This window comes from Oncorhynchus keta, chromosome 3, assembly GCF_023373465.1.
Source record: "Oncorhynchus keta strain PuntledgeMale-10-30-2019 chromosome 3, Oket_V2, whole genome shotgun sequence".
Classification (NCBI taxonomy): domain Eukaryota; kingdom Metazoa; phylum Chordata; class Actinopteri; order Salmoniformes; family Salmonidae; genus Oncorhynchus; species Oncorhynchus keta.
This window is the reverse complement of record NC_068423.1, coordinates 27,900,961-27,917,914: the sequence shown is the minus strand read 5'-3', so window position 1 is coordinate 27,917,914 and position 16,954 is coordinate 27,900,961. Positions and strand designations below refer to the sequence as shown.

General features: G+C 45.7%; 1 protein-coding gene across 2 annotated transcripts in view; it reads left to right on the top strand.

Annotated features, from left to right (window-relative positions):
- The first annotated feature begins 4,042 nt into the window (after positions 1-4,042).
- Positions 4,043-16,954, top strand: part of ly6pge (lymphocyte antigen 6 family member pge) — a 29,239-nt gene continuing 16,327 nt past the window's right edge. For both annotated transcript variants that reach the window (XM_052495042.1, XM_052495034.1), the window contains exon 1: positions 4,043-4,290. In XM_052495042.1, coding sequence (XP_052351002.1) covers positions 4,230-4,290 — 61 coding nt within the window. In that variant the 5' untranslated portion in view covers positions 4,043-4,229. The remainder of the gene's footprint in view (positions 4,291-16,954) is intronic.

The window sequence follows — 16,954 nt, the reverse complement described above, 5'->3', positions numbered from 1 at the left end:
ACTATATGTGTAGAGATACCACCCATGACTATATTTGAAGAGATACCACCCATGACTATATGTGTAGAGATACCACCCATGACTGTATTTGTTAGAGATACCACCCATGGGTATTTGAAGAGATACTACCCATGACTATATGTCTAGAGATACCACCATGACTGTATGTGAGAGATAGACCCATGACTGTATTTGTAGAGAGGAACCCATGACTGTATTTGTAGAGATACCACCCATGACTATATTTGAAGAGATACCACCCATGACTATATTTGTAGAGATACCACCCATGACTATATGTGTAGAGATACTACCCATGACTATATTTGAAGAGATACCACCCATGACTATATTTGAAGAGATACCACCCATGACTATATTAGTTATTGACAGATACATGGTTGATGAATGAGTTCCTTTAAAAAGGCCTGTGGCTTTCACCAAGGGCCCGATATCCCGACATAAATCGTCAGCATGCTTCAGTTAGTCTGGCGCCTAGCCGAGCCAAAGGAGTGAGCTCGCATACTCCCTTAAAATACCTTCGCTTGATAAAATAGTACTGTTTGTCCATTTTGAGACACTGTAGCCAGTATACTGTACACCATCTTAGAATGAATCTAAGATAACTCAAGAAATCTTTCATTAATTCATACGTTTTTTGCTGAAGTAATCTTAATCGCATAATTTTACATCTAAGATGTTTGTTGCAGTATTTTTCAATAAAAGAAATGTGCATGAAAATGGATTATCTCTCGTTGAATGACAACAAAGCCTTATTAAAGAATCCCTACTGTTGACTATTCAACTATGAAGGGTCGTAGACTTTGGCTCCGAACTTCAGCTTGTCTCCAGATTTTTTTGTGTGTTTGTGTGTCTGAACAGCCGGAAAAAAAACTCACCGAAGTCCAAAACAACCCCCCAAAAAAGTCACAGAAAAGTCAACTTAATAAATGCAAGAAGTCTTAGGCTAGAAAGCTCGCGGACGCCTTTCCAAAATTACGCCTCTCCTACTTACGCCTCTCCTACGCACTTCTTAGTAGTTGGTATTCGATCTTACTTTATGAAGGTGCATAATGGGCTTTGCAGGTGTGGTTCCCTTGTGCACTCGGAATAAGTCTTAATTCAACCACTGAAAACCCTCCCCCTTTTCAGTACATTTAACTTAAGCCATCCCTTTAAATGCGTTATGCCTTTAAATAGAATTTTAATGAACAGACTAGAATACATCGAGAGAACGGAATTCTGAAAATAGTGATCAATGAAAGAATGCCATCTACCAACTGGTAGATTTAAAATACCAGTTGGTAGATGGCACTGCGCCTTAGACCACTGTGCGAGAGGTGTCACTACAGTCCCTGGTTCGAATCCAGGCTGCATCACATCAGGCCGTGATTGGGTAGGCCGTCATTGTAAAATAAGTATTCCTTCTTAGCTGAATTGCCAGGTGGAATATATATTTTTAAAATATATTTTAAAAAGTGTACAATAAGGGTTGAACAATAGTCCTATAAATCTACTCTAATTCTCAGTAATTATGGAACTGTTATCTCGTACGTCGTGAACTGTGCGCCAGGCTCCAGGTTTAACCTGCTAAGTGTGGTCTGAGTTCCATAATGATTCTAACAGACAACGTGTCCCGAATTATTACACAACGTCAACCTAATATAACCCACTAATGCCAGCGACCCTATAGGAATCCTTTCTGAATCACTGTCAGGATAATAGACATTGATAAAGGAGACTACCTAAACCATTTAAACTGGATCACCCAGTAACGGTAAATAAAAGATTTGATTGGTTCAGAGAAATGTCTGTTATTTATCTTTATACAGCATAAGAATAGTTAATCGATCAATGTACATGCAACGATACAGATCTTGGAAACAAATCCAGAAAAATCTACCTGCAGATGATAATTCTGGGAAATACACTCTTGTAAAAAAAAAAGGTGGTATCTCGAACCTAAAAGGGTTCTTTGGCTGTCCCCATAGGAGAACACCTTTTGGTTCCAGGAAGAACCGTTTTGGGATCCATGTAGAACCCTTTCCACAAGAGGCTTGTGGAACCCAAAAGGGTGTTACTTGGAACCAAAAAGGTTCTCCCATGGGGACAGCCAAATAACTCCTTTGGAACCCTTTTTTCTAAGAGTGCGGGATATGGAGGTGGATTCCATGGCTCGTTACCACAGCCACAGGCCTCCAGTGGAGAAGCTAGCCTAGCCGCTACCTGAGCCATAGGTCTCCAGTGGAGAAGCTAACCTAGCCGCTACCTGAGCCATAGGCCTCCAGTGGAGAAGCTAACCTAGCCGCTACCAGAGCCACAGGCCTCCAGTGGAGAAGCTAACCTAGCCGCTACCTGAGCCATAGGTCTCCAGTGGAGAAGCTAACCTAGCCGCTACCTGAGCCATAGGCCTCCAGTGGAGAAGCTAACCTAGCCGCTACCAGAACCATAGGCCTCCAGTGGAGAAGCTAGGCTAGCCTCTACCAGAGCCACAGGCCTCCAGTGGAGAAGCTAGTCTAGCCACTACCAGAGCCACAGGCCTTCAGTGGAGAAGCTAGCCTAGCCGCTACCAGAGCCATAGGCCTCCAGTAGAGAAGCTAGGCTATCCGCTACCAGAGCCATAGGTCTCCAGTGGAGACACTAGGATCGCCGCTACCAGAGCCATAGGCCTCCAGTGGAGAAGCTAACCTAGCCGCTACCAGAGCCATAGGTCTCCAGTGGAGAAGCTAACCTAGCCGCTACCTGAGCCATAGGCCTCCAGTGGAGAAGCTAACCTAGCCGCTACCAGAGCCAAAGGCCTCCAGTGGAGAAGCTAACCTAGCCGCTACCTGAGCCATAGGTCTCCAGTGGAGAAGCTAACCTAGCCGCTACCTGAGCCATAGGCCTCCAGTGGAGAAGCTAACCTAGCCTCTACCAGAGTCATAGGCCTCCAGTGGAGAAGCTAACCTAGCCGCTACCTGAGCCATAGGCCTCCAGTGGAGAAGCTAACCTAGCCGCTACCAGAGCCACAGGCCTCCAGTGGAGAAGCTAACCTAGCCGCTACCAGAACCATAGGCCTCCAGTGGAGAAGCTAGGCTAGCCTCTACCAGAGCCACAGGCCTCCAGTGGAGAAGCTAGTCTAGCCACTACCAGAGCCACAGGCCTTCAGTGGAGAAGCTAGCCTAGCCGCTACCAGAGCCATAGGCCTCCAGTAGAGAAGCTAGGCTATCCGCTACCAGAGCCATAGGCCTCCAGTGGAGAAGCTAACCTAGCCGCTACCAGAGCCATAGGTCTCCAGTGGAGAAGCTAACCTAGCCGCTACCTGAGCCATAGGCCTCCAGTGGAGAAGCTAGGCTAGCCTCTACCAGAGTCATAGGCCTCCAGTGGAGAAGCTAACCTAGCCGCTACCTGAGCCATAGGCCTCCAGTGGAGAAGCTAACCTAGCCGCTACCTGAGCCATAGGCCTCCAGTGGAGAAGCTAACCTAGCCTCTACCAGAGTCATAGGCCTCCAGTGGAGAAGCTAACCTAGCCGCTACCTGAGCCATAGGCCTCCAGTGGAGAAGCTAACCTAGCCGCTACCAGAGCCACAGGCCTCCAGTGGAGAAGCTAACCTAGCCGCTACCAGAACCATAGGCCTCCAGTGGAGAAGCTAGGCTAGCCTCTACCAGAGCCATAGGCCTCCAGTAGAGAAGCTAGGCTATCCGCTACCAGAGCCATAGGCCTCCAGTGGAGAAGCTAACCTAGCCGCTACCAGAGCCATAGGTCTCCAGTGGAGAAGCTAACCTAGCCGCTACCTGAGCCATAGGCCTCCAGTGGAGAAGCTAACCTAGCCGCTACCTGAGCCATAGGTCTCCAGTGGAGAAGCTAACCTAGCCGCTACCTGAGCCACAGGCCTCCAGTGGAGAAGCTAACCTAGCCGCTACCAGAGCCAGAGGCCTCCATTGGAGACGCTAACCTCTAACCAGTAACCGCTAATCTCCTGGTCCGTGCAGGCAGGATGAGGTATTAGCTCCTTGTTAGCAGATGAAGAAAGGATTAAGATCAGAGGGGTTTAGCAGCAAACAACCTGCTTTTCATTGTGTGATCACATCTCTCCAGGGAACGACCAGCAAGAGAAAAAACAACGTATTCTCATTGTTCAATACCATCGTTCCAGGGAAGGACCACGAAGCAAACAACCTGCTTTTCATTGTGTGATCACATCGCTCAAAGGGAAGGAGACCACAAAGGAAGGATCAGCATCATCACCATGAGAGCTTTCCAGAGCGGTATTCTACTCCTCGTCTCCCTACTCTTTCTCATTAACGACAGTAAGGACTATTTTGGTTCTCTGGTTCTGGCTTTAATACTGGACAATTTGGGATAATGTATTCAATCTTGATCTCCATATCTCTCTTGTCTCCACTTTCTCCTCTTATTTTTTGCTTTTTTAAAAATGTTATATCCATCCAGCTTTTCTTTTTTATTCTTAATCCATCCTCTTTTATTCATGCCATTTCAATCTTCCTCCTTTCTCAAAGTTATTGTTTCCTTGTTTCCTCTTCCTCCTTTCTCAAAGTTATTGTTCCCGTGTTCCCTCTTCCTCCTTTCTCAACCTTATTGTTCCCTTGTTTCCTCTTCCTCTTCCTCCTTTCTCAACCATATTGTTCCCTTGTTTCCTCTTCCTCCTTTCTCAACCTTATTGTTCCCTTGTTTCCTCTTCCTCTTCCTCCTTTCTCAACCTTATTGTTCCCTTGTTTCCTCTTCCTCTTTTCTCAAAGTTATTGTTTCCTTGTTTCCTCTTCCTCCTTTCTCAACCATATTGTTCCCTTGTTTCCTCTTCCTCCATTCTCAAAGTTATTGCTCCCTTGTTTCCTCTTCCTCCTTTCTCAAAGTTATTGCTCCCTTGTTTCCTCTTCCTCCTTTCTCAAAGTTATTGTTCCCTTGTTTCCTCTTCCTCCTTTCTCAACCATATTGTTCCCTTGTTTCCTCTTCCTCTTCCTCCTTTCTCAAAGTTATTGTTCCCTTGTTTCCTCTTCCTCCTTTCTCAAAGTTATTGCTCCCTTGTTTCCTCTTCCTCCTTTCTCAAAGTTATTGTTCCCTTGTTTCCTCTTCCTCCTTTCTCAACCATATTGTTCCCTTGTTTCCTCTTTCTCCTTTCTCAAAGTTATTGTTCCCTTGTTTCCTCTTCCTCCTTTCTCAAAGTTATTGTTCCCTTGTTTCCTCCTCCTCCTTTCTCAACCATATTGTTCCCTTGTTTCCTCTTCCTCTTCCTCCTTTCTCAAAGTTATTGTTCCCGTGTTCCCTCTTCCTCCTTTCTCAACCATATTGTTCCCTTGTTTCCTCTTCCTCTTCCTCCTTTCTCAAAGTTATTGTTCCCTTGTTTCCTCTTCCTCCTTTCTCAACCATATTGTTCCCTTGTTTCCTCTTCCTCCTTTCTCAAACTTATTGTTCCCTTGTTTCCTCTTCCTCCTTTCTCAAAGTTATTGTTCCCTTGTTTCCTCCTCCTCCTTTCTCAACCATATTGTTCCCTTGTTTCCTCTTCCTCTTCCTCCTTTCTCAAAGTTATTGTTCCCGTGTTCCCTCATCCTCCTTTCTCAACCATATTGTTCCCTTGTTTCCTCTTCCTCTTCCTCCTTTCTCAAAGTTATTGTTCCCTTGTTTCCTCTTCCTCCTTTCTCAACCATATTGTTCCCTTGTTTCCTCTTCCTCCTTTCTCAAACTTATTGTTCCCTTGTTTCCTCTTCCTCCTTTCTCAACCTTATTGTTCCATTGTTTCCTCTTTCTCTTCCTCTTTTCTCAAAGTTATTGTTCCCTTGTTTCCTCTTCCTCTTCCTCCTTTCTCAACCATATTGTTCCCTTGTTTCCTCTTTCTCTTCCTCCTTTCTCAAACTTATTGTTCCCTTGTTTCCTCTTCCTCCTTTCTCAACCATATTGTTCCCTTGTTTCCTCTTCCTCCTTTCTCAAACTTATTGTTCCCTTGTTTCCTCTTCCTCCTTTCTCAACCATATTGTTCCCTTGTTTCCTCTTCCTCCTTTCTCAAACTTATTGTTCCCTTGTTTCCGCTTCCTCCTTTCTCAAAGTTATTGTTTCCTTGTTTCCTCTTCCTCCTTTCTCAAACTTATTGTTCCCTTGTTTCCTCTTCCTCGTTTCTCAAAGTTATTGTTCCCTTGTTTCCTCTTCCTCCTTTCTCAAAGTTATTGTTTCCTTGTTTCTTCTTCCTCCTTTCTCAAACTTATTGTTCCCTTGTTTCCTCTTCCTCCTTTTTCAAAGTTATTGCTCCCTTGTTTCCTCTTCCTCCTTTCTCAAACTTATTGTTCCCTTGTTTCCTCTTTCTCTTCCTCTTTTCTCAAAGTTATTGTTCCCTTGTTTCCCCTTCCTCCTTTCTCGAAGTTATTGTTCCCTTGTTTCCTCTTCCTCCTTTCTCAACCATATTGTTCCCTTGTTTCCTCTTCCTCCTTTCTCAAACTTATTGTTCCCTTGTTTCCTCTTCCTCCTTTCTCAAACTTAATGTTCCCTTGTTTCCTCTTCCTCCTTTCTCAAACTTATTGTTCCCTTGTTTCCTCTTCCTCCTTTCTCAACCATATTGTTCCCTTGTTTCCTCTTCCTCCTTTCTCAAACTTATTGTTCCCTTGTTTCCTCTTCCTCCTTTCTCAACCTTATTGTTCCATTGTTGCCTCTTTCTCTTCCTCTTTTCTCAAAGTTATTGTGCCCTTGTTTCCTCTTTCTCTTCCTCCTTTCTCAAACTTATTGTTCCCTTGTTTCCTCTTTCTCTTCCTCCTTTCTCAAACTTATTGTTCCCTTGTTTCCTCTTCCTCCTTTCTCAACCATATTGTTCCCTTGTTTCCTCTTCCTCCTTTCTCAAACTTATTGTTCCCTTGTTTCCTCTTCCTCCTTTCTCAACCATATTGTTCCCTTGTTTCCTCTTCCTCCTTTCTCAAACTTATTGTTCCCTTGTTTCCTCTTTCTCTTCCTCCTTTCTCAAACTTATTGTTCCCTTGTTTCCTCTTCCTCCTTTCTCAACCATATTGTTCCCTTGTTTCCTCTTCCTCCTTTCTCAACCATATTGTTCCCTTGTTTCCTCTTCCTCCTTTCTCAAAGTTATTGTTCCCTTGTTTCCTCTTCCTCCTTTCTCAACCTTATTGTTCCCTTGTTTCCTCTTTCTCTTCCTCTTTTCTCAAAGTTATTGTTTCCTTGTTTCCTCTTCCTCCTTTCTCAACCATATTGTTCCCTTGTTTCCTCTTTCTCTTCCTCTTTTCTCAAAGTTATTGTTTCCTTGTTTCCTCTTCCTCCTTTCTCAACCATATTGTTCCCTTGTTTCCTCTTCCTCCTTTCTCAACCATATTGTTCCCTTGTTTCCTCTTTCTCTTCCTCTTTTCTCAAAGTTATTGTTCCCTTGTTTCCTCTTCCTCCTTTCTCAACCTTATTGTTCCCTTGTTTCCTCTTTCTCTTCCTCTTTTCTCAAAGTTATTGTTTCCTTGTTTCCTCTTCCTCCTTTCTCAACCATATTGTTCCCTTGTTTCCTCTTCCTCCTTTCTCAACCATATTGTTCCCTTGTTTCCTCTTCCTCCTTTCTCAACCATATTGTTCCCTTGTTTCCTCTTTCTCTTCCTCTTTTCTCAAAGTTATTGTTCCCTTGTTTCCTCTTCCTCCTTTCTCAAAGTTATTGTTCCCTTGTTTCCTCTTCCTCTTCCTCCTTTCTCAACCATATTGTTCCCTTGTTTCCTCTTCCTCCTTTCTCAAAGTTATTGTTTCCTTGTTTCCTCTTCCTCCTTTCTCAACCATATTGTTCCCTTGTTTCCTCTTCCTCCTTTCTCAAAGTTATTGTTTCCTTGTTTCCTCTTCCTCCTTTCTCAACCATATTGTTCCCTTGTTTCCTCTTCCTCCTTTCTCAACCATATTGTTCCCTTGTTTCCTCTTCCTCCTTTCTCAAGTTATTGTTCCCTTGTTTCCTCTTCCTCCTTTCTCAACCTTTTATTGTTCCCTTGTTTCCTCTTTCTCTTATTGTTCCCTTGTTTTTCTCCTTTCTCAAAGTTATTGTTTCCTTGTTTCCTCTTCCTCCTTTCTCAACCATATTGTTCCCTTGTTTCCTCTTTCTCTTCCTCTTTTCTCAAAGTTATTGTTTCCTTGTTTCCTCTTCCTCCTTTCTCAACCATATTGTTCCCTTGTTTCCTCTTCCTCCTTTCTCAACCATATTGTTCCCTTGTTTCCTCTTCCTCCTTTCTCAACCATATTGTTCCCTTGTTTCCTCTTCCTCCTTTCTCAACCTTATTGTTCCCTTGTTCCCTTGTTTCCTCTTTCTCTTCCTCTTTTCTCAAAGTTATTGTTCCCTTGTTCCCTTGTTTCCTCTTTCTCTTCCTCTTTTCTCAAAGTTATTGTTCCCTTGTTCCCTTGTTTCCTCTTCCTCTTCCTCCTTTCTCAAAGTTATTGTTCCCTTGTTTCCTCTTCCTCTTCCTCCTTTCTCAACCTTATTGTTCCCGTGTTCCCTCTTCCTCCTTTCTCAAACTTATTGTTCCCTTGTTTCCTCTTCCTCCTTTCTCAACCTTATTGTTCCCTTGTTTCCTCTTCCTCCTTTCTCAAAGTTATTGTTCCCTTGTTTCCTCTTCCTCCTTTCTCAAAGTTATTGTTCCCTTGTTTCCTCTTCCTCTTCCTCCTTTCTCAACCTTATTGTTCCCGTGTTCCCTCTTCCTCCTTTCTCAAAGTTATTGTTTCCTTGTTTCCTCTTCCTCCTTTCTCAAAGTTATTGTTTCCTTGTTTCCTCTTCCTCCTTTCTCAAAGTTATTGTTTCCTTGTTTCCTCTTCCTCCTTTCTCAAAGTTATTGTTCCCTTGTTTCCTCTTCCTCCTTTCTCAAAGTTATTGTTTCCTTGTTTCCTCTTCCTCCTTTCTCAAAGTTATTGTTCCCTTGTTTCCTCTTCCTCCTTTCTCAAAGTTATTGTTTCCTTGTTTCCTCTTCCTCCTTTCTCAAAGTTATTGTTCCCTTGTTTCCTCTTCCTCCTTTCTCAAAGTTATTGTTCCCTTGTTTCCTCTTCCTCCTTTCTCAACCATATTGTTCCCTTGTTTCCTCTTCCTCTTCCTCCTTTCTCAAAGTTATTGTTTCCTTGTTTCCTCTTCCTCCTTTCTCAACCATATTGTTCCCTTGTTTCCTCTTCCTCCTTTCTCAAAGTTATTGTTCCCTTGTTTCCTCTTCCTCCTTTCTCAACCTTATTGTTCCCTTGTTTCCTCTTCCTCTTCCTCCTTTCTCAAAGTTATTGTTCCCTTGTTTCCTCTTCCTCTTCCTCCTTTCTCAACCTTATTGTTCCTCCTTTCTCAACCTTATTGTTCCCTTGTTTCCTCTTCCTCTTCCTCCTTTCTCAACCATATTGTTCCCTTGTTTCCTCTTCCTCCTTTCTCAAAGTTATTGTTCCCTTGTTTCCTCTTCCTCTTTTCTCAAAGTTATTGTTTCCTTGTTTCCTCTTTCTCCTTTCTCAAAGTTATTGTTCCCTTGTTTCCTCTTCCTCCTTTCTCAAAGTTATTGTTTCCTTGTTTCCTCTTCCTCCTTTCTCAAAGTTATTGTTTCCTTGTTTCCTCTTCCTCCTTTCTCAAAGTTATTGTTCCCTTGTTTCCTCTTCTGTCTTCTGTTTCTTCTCCTTTCGTCTTCCTCTTCTTCTTCTTCCAGACTGTATCTCTCGCTCCTGGCCCTCTCTGTTGCATAACCTCTTCCAACTTCCAGAAACTGTTGCTTAAGAACACCTGCTCTTTCCATGACACACAGACTGAGTGGACAAAACATTAAGAACACCTGCTCTTTCCATGACACACAGACTGAGTGTACAAAACATTAAGAACACCTGCTCTTTCCATGATACACAGACTGAGTGGACAAAACATTAAGAACACCTGCTCTTTCCATGATACACAGACTTAGTGGACAAAACATTAAGAACACCTGCTCTTTCCATGATACACAGACTGAGTGGACAAAACATTAAGAACACCTGCTCTTTCCATGACACACAGACTGAGTGTACAAAACATTAAGAACACCTGCTCTTTCCATGACACACAGACTGAGTGGACAAAACATTAAGAACACCTGCTCTTTCCATGACACACAGACTGAGTGTACAAAACATTAGGAACACCTGCTCTTTCCATGACACACAGACTGAGTGTACAAAACATTAAGAACACCCGCTCTTTCCATGACACACAGACTGAGTGTACAAAACATTAGGAACACCTGCTCTTTCCATGACACAGACTGAGTGTACAAAACATTAAGAACACCTGCTCTTTCCATGACACAGACTGAGTGTATAAAACATTAGGAACACCTGCTCTTTCCATGACACAGACTGAGTGTACAAAACATTAAGAACACCCGCTCTTTCCATGACACACAGACTGAGTGTACAAAACATTAGGAACACCTGCTCTTTCCATGACACAGACTGAGTGTACAAAACATTAAGAACACCTGCTCTTTCCATGACACAGACTGAGTGTATAAAACATTAGGAACACCTGCTCTTTCCATGACACAGACTGAGTGTACAAAACATTAAGAACACCTGCTCTTTCCATGACACAGACTGACCAGGTGAATCCAGGTGAAAGATGTAATCCCTTATTGATGTCACCTGTTAAATCCACTTCAATCAGTGTAGATAAAGGGGAAGAGACAGGTTAAAGATGAAGGGGAGGATCCGGGCTAAAGAAGGATGTTTAAGCCTTGAGCCAATCGATAATAATAATAATAATAATAATATAATAATCGAGACATGGATTGTGTATGTTTGTCATTCAGAGGGTGAATGGGCAAGGCAAAAGTTGGCTTTGAACGGAGTATGGTGGTAGGTGCCAGTCACAGCAGTTTGAGTGAGACAAGAACTGCAACGCTGCTGGGTTTTTCTTGCTCAACAGTTTCCTGTGTTTATTAAGAATGGCCCACCACCCAAAGGACATCCAGCCAACTTGACACAACTGCGGGAAGCATTGGAGTCAGTATGGGCCAACATTCCTGTAGAACTGTGTCAACATTTTGTAGAGTCCATGCCACGACAAATTGAGGCTCAATATTAGGAAGGTGTTTTGAAGCAGACGTGACGCTGCCTGGCTGACTACTGGGCTGGGTTTCGGTAACTATAGGTGGGACTCCTATAGTCTACTCTGAGAAACAAGGCGCTGAGGCTCCACACGTCTGGGTGGTGTGTGATGCTCCTCTGTCCTTATATAACTGCGCAAAGCCTCACTGATCTGGTAAGCTACATTGGCTAGTTACGTTACATTGGCTAGTTACGTTACATTGGCTAGTTACGCTACATTGGCTAGTTACGTTACATTGGCTAGTTACGCTACATTCGCTAGTTACGCTACATTGGCTAGTTACGTTACATTGGCTAGTTACGCTACATTGGCTAGTTACGTTACATTGGCTAGTTACGTTACATTGGCTAGTTACGTTACATTGGCTAGTTACGCTACATTAGCTAGTTACGCTACATTAGCTAGTTACGCTACATTAGCTAGTTACGTTGGCTAGTTACGTTGCATTGGCTAGTTACGTTACATCGGCTAGTTACGCTACATTGGCTAGTTACGTTACATTGGCTAGTTACGCTACATTCGCTAGTTACGCTACATTGGCTAGTTACGTTACATTGGCTAGTTACGCTACATTGGCTAGTTACGTTACATTGGCTAGTTACGTTACATTGGCTAGTTACGTTACATTGGCTAGTTACGCTACATTAGCTAATTACGCTACATTAGCTAGTTACGCTACATTAGCTAGTTACGTTGGCTAGTTACGTTGCGTTGGCTAGTTACTTTACATTGGCTAGTTACGTTACGTTGGCTAGTTACGTTACATTGGCTAGTTACGTGACATTGGCTAGTTACGTAACATTGGCTAGTTACGTTACATTGGCTAGTTACGCTACATTGGCTAGTTACGTTACATTCCTGACGTCTGGTGTCGTTCTGTTTAAAAGAACGAAACGAGACAGAGTTAAGTCTGACGTTTACTTTGAATCAAATCTCTGATTACAACGTAAATACAACGATGATATCACCTTTCTGACAGTAACATGATAAGCCAGACAGTCAGCATTGATACACGTCACAACATGTATCATCAACTTAAAACAGGATGTTTACTCCTCTGCTGGTTGGACAGCTGACATGGTGTTATGTCTTACCCTACTCTGTAACAGGGGTGGTCCAGTCTCTACTGTCTGTAACAGGGGTGGTCCAGACTCTACTGTCTGTAACAGGGGTGGTCCAGACTCTACTGTCTGTAACAGGGGTGGTCCAGTCTCTACTGTCTGTAACAGGGGTGGTCCAGTCTCTACTGTCTGTAACAGGGTTGGTCCAGTCTCTACTGTCTGTAACAGGGGTGGTCCAGTCTCTACTGTCTGTAACAGGGGTGGTCCAGTCTCTACTGTCTGTAACAGGGGTGGTCCAGTCTCTACTGTACTGTCTGTAACAGGGGTGGTCCAGTCTCTACTGTCTGTAACAGGGGTGGTCCAGTCTCTACTGTCTGTAACAGGGGTGGTCCAGTCTCTACTCTACTGTCTGTAACAGGGGTGGTCCAGTCTCTACTGTCTGTAACAGGGGTGGTCCAGTCTCTAATCTACTGTCTGTAACATGGGTGGTCCAGTCTCTACTGTCTGTAACAGGGACGGTCCAGACTCTACTGTCTGTAACAGGGGTGGTCCAGTCTCTACTGTCTGTAACAGGGGCAGTCCAGTCTCTACTGTCTGTAACAGGGGCGGTCCAGTCTCTACTGTCTGTAACAGGGATGGTCCAGTCTCTACTGTCTGTAACAGGGGTGGTCCAGTCTCTACTGTCTGTAACAGGGGTGGTCCAGTCTCTACTGTCTGTAACAGGGGTGGTCCAGTCTCTACTGTCTGTAACAGGGGTGGTCCAGTCTCTACTGTCTGTAACAGGGGTGGTCCAGTCTCTACTGTACTGTCTGTAACAGGGGTGGTCCAGTCTCTACTGTCTGTAACAGGGGTGGTCCAGTCTCTACTGTCTGTAACAGGGGTGGTCCAGTCTCTACTGTCTGTAACAGGGGTGGTCCAGTCTCTACTGTCTGTAACAGGGGTGGTCCAGTCTCTAATCTACTGTCTGTAACATGGGTGGTCCAGTCTCTACTGTCTGTAACAGGGGCGGTCCAGACTCTACTGTCTGTAACAGGGGTGGTCCAGTCTCTACTGTCTGTAACAGGGGTGGTCCAGTCTCTACTGTCTGTAACAGGGGTGGTCCAGTCTCTACTGTACTGTCTGTAACAGGGGTGGTCCAGTCTCTACTGTCTGTAACAGGGGTGGTCCAGTCTCTACTGTCTGTAACAGGGGTGGTCCAGTCTCTACTCTACTGTCTGTAACAGGGGTGGTCCAGTCTCTACTGTCTGTAACAGGGGTGGTCCAGTCTCTAATCTACTGTCTGTAACATGGGTGGTCCAGTCTCTACTGTCTGTAACAGGGACGGTCCAGACTCTACTGTCTGTAACAGGGGTGGTCCAGTCTCTACTGTCTGTAACAGGGGCAGTCCAGTCTCTACTGTCTGTAACAGGGGCGGTCCAGTCTCTACTGTCTGTAACAGGGATGGTCCAGTCTCTACTGTCTGTAACAGGGGTGGTCCAGTCTCTACTGTCTGTAACAGGGTTGGTCCAGTCTCTACTGTCTGTAACAGGGGTGGTCCAGTCTCTACTGTCTGTAACAGGGGTGGTCCAGTCTCTACTGTCTGTAACAGGGGTGGTCCAGTCTCTACTGTACTGTCTGTAACAGGGGTGGTCCAGTCTCTACTGTCTGTAACAGGGGTGGTCCAGTCTCTACTGTCTGTAACAGGGGTGGTCCAGTCTCTACTCTACTGTCTGTAACAGGGGTGGTCCAGTCTCTACTGTCTGTAACAGGGGTGGTCCAGTCTCTAATCTACTGTCTGTAACATGGGTGGTCCAGTCTCTACTGTCTGTAACAGGGGCGGTCCAGACTCTACTGTCTGTAACAGGGGTGGTCCAGTCTCTACTGTCTGTAACAGGGGCAGTCCAGTCTCTACTGTCTGTAACAGGGGCGGTCCAGTCTCTACTGTCTGTAACAGGGATGGTCCAGTCTCTACTGTCTGTAACAGGGGTGGTCCAGTCTCTACTGTCTGTAACAGGGGTGGTCCAGTCTCTACTGTCTGTAACAGGGGTGGTCCAGTCTCTACTGTCTGTAACAGGGGTGGTCCAGTCTCTACTGTCTGTAACAGGGGTGGTCCAGTCTCTACTGTCTGTAACAGGGGTGGTCCAGTCTCTACTGTCTGTAACAGGGGTGGTCCAGTCTCTACTGTCTGTAACAGGGGTAGTCCAGTCTCTACTGTCTGTATCAGGGGTGGTCCAGTCTCTACTGTCTGTAACAGGGGTGGTCCAGTCTCTACTGTCTGTAACAGGGGTGGTCCAGTCTCTACTGTCTGTAACAGGGGTGGTCCAGTCTCTACTGTCTGTAACAGGGGTGGTCCAGTCTCTACTGTCTAACAGGGGTGGTCCAGTCTCTACTGTCTGTAACAGGGGTGGTCCAGTCTCTACTGTCTGTAACAGGGGTGGTCCAGTCTCTACTGTCTGTAACAGGGGTGGTCCAGTCTCTACTGTACTGTCTGTAACAGGGGTAGGCCAGTCTCTACTGTACTGTCTGTAACAGGGGTGGTCCAGTCTCTACTGTCTGTAACAGGGGTGGTCCAGTCTCTACTGTCTGTAACAGGGGTGGTCCAGTCTCTACTGTCTGTAACAGGGGTGGTCCAGTCTCTACTGTCTGTAACAGGGGTGGTCCAGTCTCTACTGTCTGTAACAGGGGTGGTCCAGTCTCTACTGTACTGTCTGTAACAGGGGTGGTCCAGTCTCTACTGTCTGTAACAGGGGTGGTCCATTCTCTACTGTAATGTCTAACAGGGGTGGTCGAGTCTCTACTGTACTGTCTGTAACAGGGGTGGTCCAGTCTCTACTGTCTGTAACAGGGGTGGTCCAGTCTCTACTGTCTGTAACAGGGGTGGTCCAGTCTCTACTGTCTGTAACAGGGGTGGTCCAGTCTCTACTGTACTGTCTAACAGGGGTGGTCCAGTCTCTAATCTACTGTCTGTAACAGGGGTGGTCCAGTCTCTACTGTCTGTAACAGGGGTGGTCCAGTCTCTACTGTCTGTAACAGGTGGGGTCCAGTCTCTACTGTCTGTAACAGGCGTGGTCCAGTCTCTACTGTACTGTCTGTAACAGGGGTGGTCCAGTCTCTACTGTACTGTCTGTAACAGGGGTGGTCCAGTCTCTACTGTCTGTAACAGGGGTGGTCCAGTCTCTACTGTCTGTAACAGGGGTGGTCCAGTCTCTACTGTCTGTAACAGGGGTGGTCCAGTCTCTACTGTCTGTAACAGGGGTGGTCCAGTCTCTACTGTACTGTCTGTAACAGGGGTGGTCCAGTCTCTACTGTCTGTAACAGGGGTGGTCCATTCTCTACTGTAATGTCTAACAGGGGTTGTCGAGTCTCTACTGTACTGTCTGTAACAGGGGTGGTCCAGTCTCTACTGTCTGTAACAGGGGTGGTCCAGTCTCTACTGTCTGTAACAGGGGTGGTCCAGTCTTTACTGTCTGTAACAGGGGTGGTCCAGTCTCTACTGTCTGTAACAGGGGTGGCCCAGTCTCTACTGTCTGTAACAGGGGTGGTCCAGTCTCTACTGTACTGTCTGTAACAGGGGTGGTCCAGTCTCTACTGTACTGTCTAACAGGGGTGGTCCAGTCTCTAATCTACTGTCTGTAACAGGGGTGGTCCAGTCTCTACTGTCTGTAACAGGGGTGGTCCAGTCTCTACTGTCTGTAACAGGTGGTGTCCAGTCTCTACTGTCTGTAACAGGGGTGGTCCAGTCTCTACTGTACTGTCTGTAACAGGGGTGGTCCAGTCTCTACTGTACTGTCTGTAAAAGGGGTGGTCCAGTCTCTACTGTACTGTCTGTAACAGGGGTGGTCCAGTCTCTACTGTCTGTAACAGGGGTGGTCCAGTCTCTACTGTCTGTAACAGGGGTGGACCAGTCTCTACTGTCTGTAACAGGGGTGGTCCAGTCTCTACTGTACTGTCTGTAACAGGGGTGGTCCAGTCTGTACTGTCTGTAACAGGGGTGGTCCAGTCTCTACTGTACTGTCTGTAACAGGGGTGGTCCAGTCTCTACTGTACTGTCTGTAAAAGGGGTGGTCCAGTCTCTACTGTACTGTCTGTAACAGCGGTGGGGTGCAACAGGGGTGGTCCAGTCTCTACTGTCTACAGGGGTGGTCCAGTCTCTACTGTCTGTAACAGGGGTGGTCCAGTCTCTACTGTACTGTCTGTAACAGGGGTGGTCCAGTCTCTACTGTCTGTAACAGGGGTGGTCCAGTCTCTACTGTCTGTAACAGGGGTGGTCCAGTCTCTACTGTCTGTAACAGGGGTGGTCCAGTCTCTACTGTACTGTCTGTAACAGGGGTGGTCCAGTCTATACTGTCTGTAACAGGGGTGGTCCAGTCTCTACTGTCTGTAACAGGTGTGGTCCAGTCTCTACTGTCTGTAACAGGGGTGGTCAAGTCTCTACTGTACTGTCTAACAGGGGTGGTCCAGCCTCTACTGTACTGTCTAACAGGGGTGGTCCAGTCTCTACTGTCTGTGACAGAGGTGGTCCAGTCTCTACTGTCTGTAACAGGGGTGGTCCAGTCTCTACTGTACTGTCTGTAACAGGGGTGGTCCAGTCTCTAATCTACTGTCTGTAACAGGGGTGGTCCAGTCTCTACTGTCTGTAACAGGGGTGGTCCAGTCTCTACTGTCTGTAACAGGGGTGGTCCAGTCTCTACTGTACTGTCTAACAGGGGTGGTCCAGTCTCTACTGTCTGTAACAGGGGTGGTCCAGTCTCTAATCTACTGTCTGTAACAGGGGTGGTCCAGTCTCTACTGTCTGTAACAGGGGTGGTCCAGTCTCTACTGTACTGTCTGTAACATGGGTGGTCCAGTCTCTACTGTCTGTAACAGGGG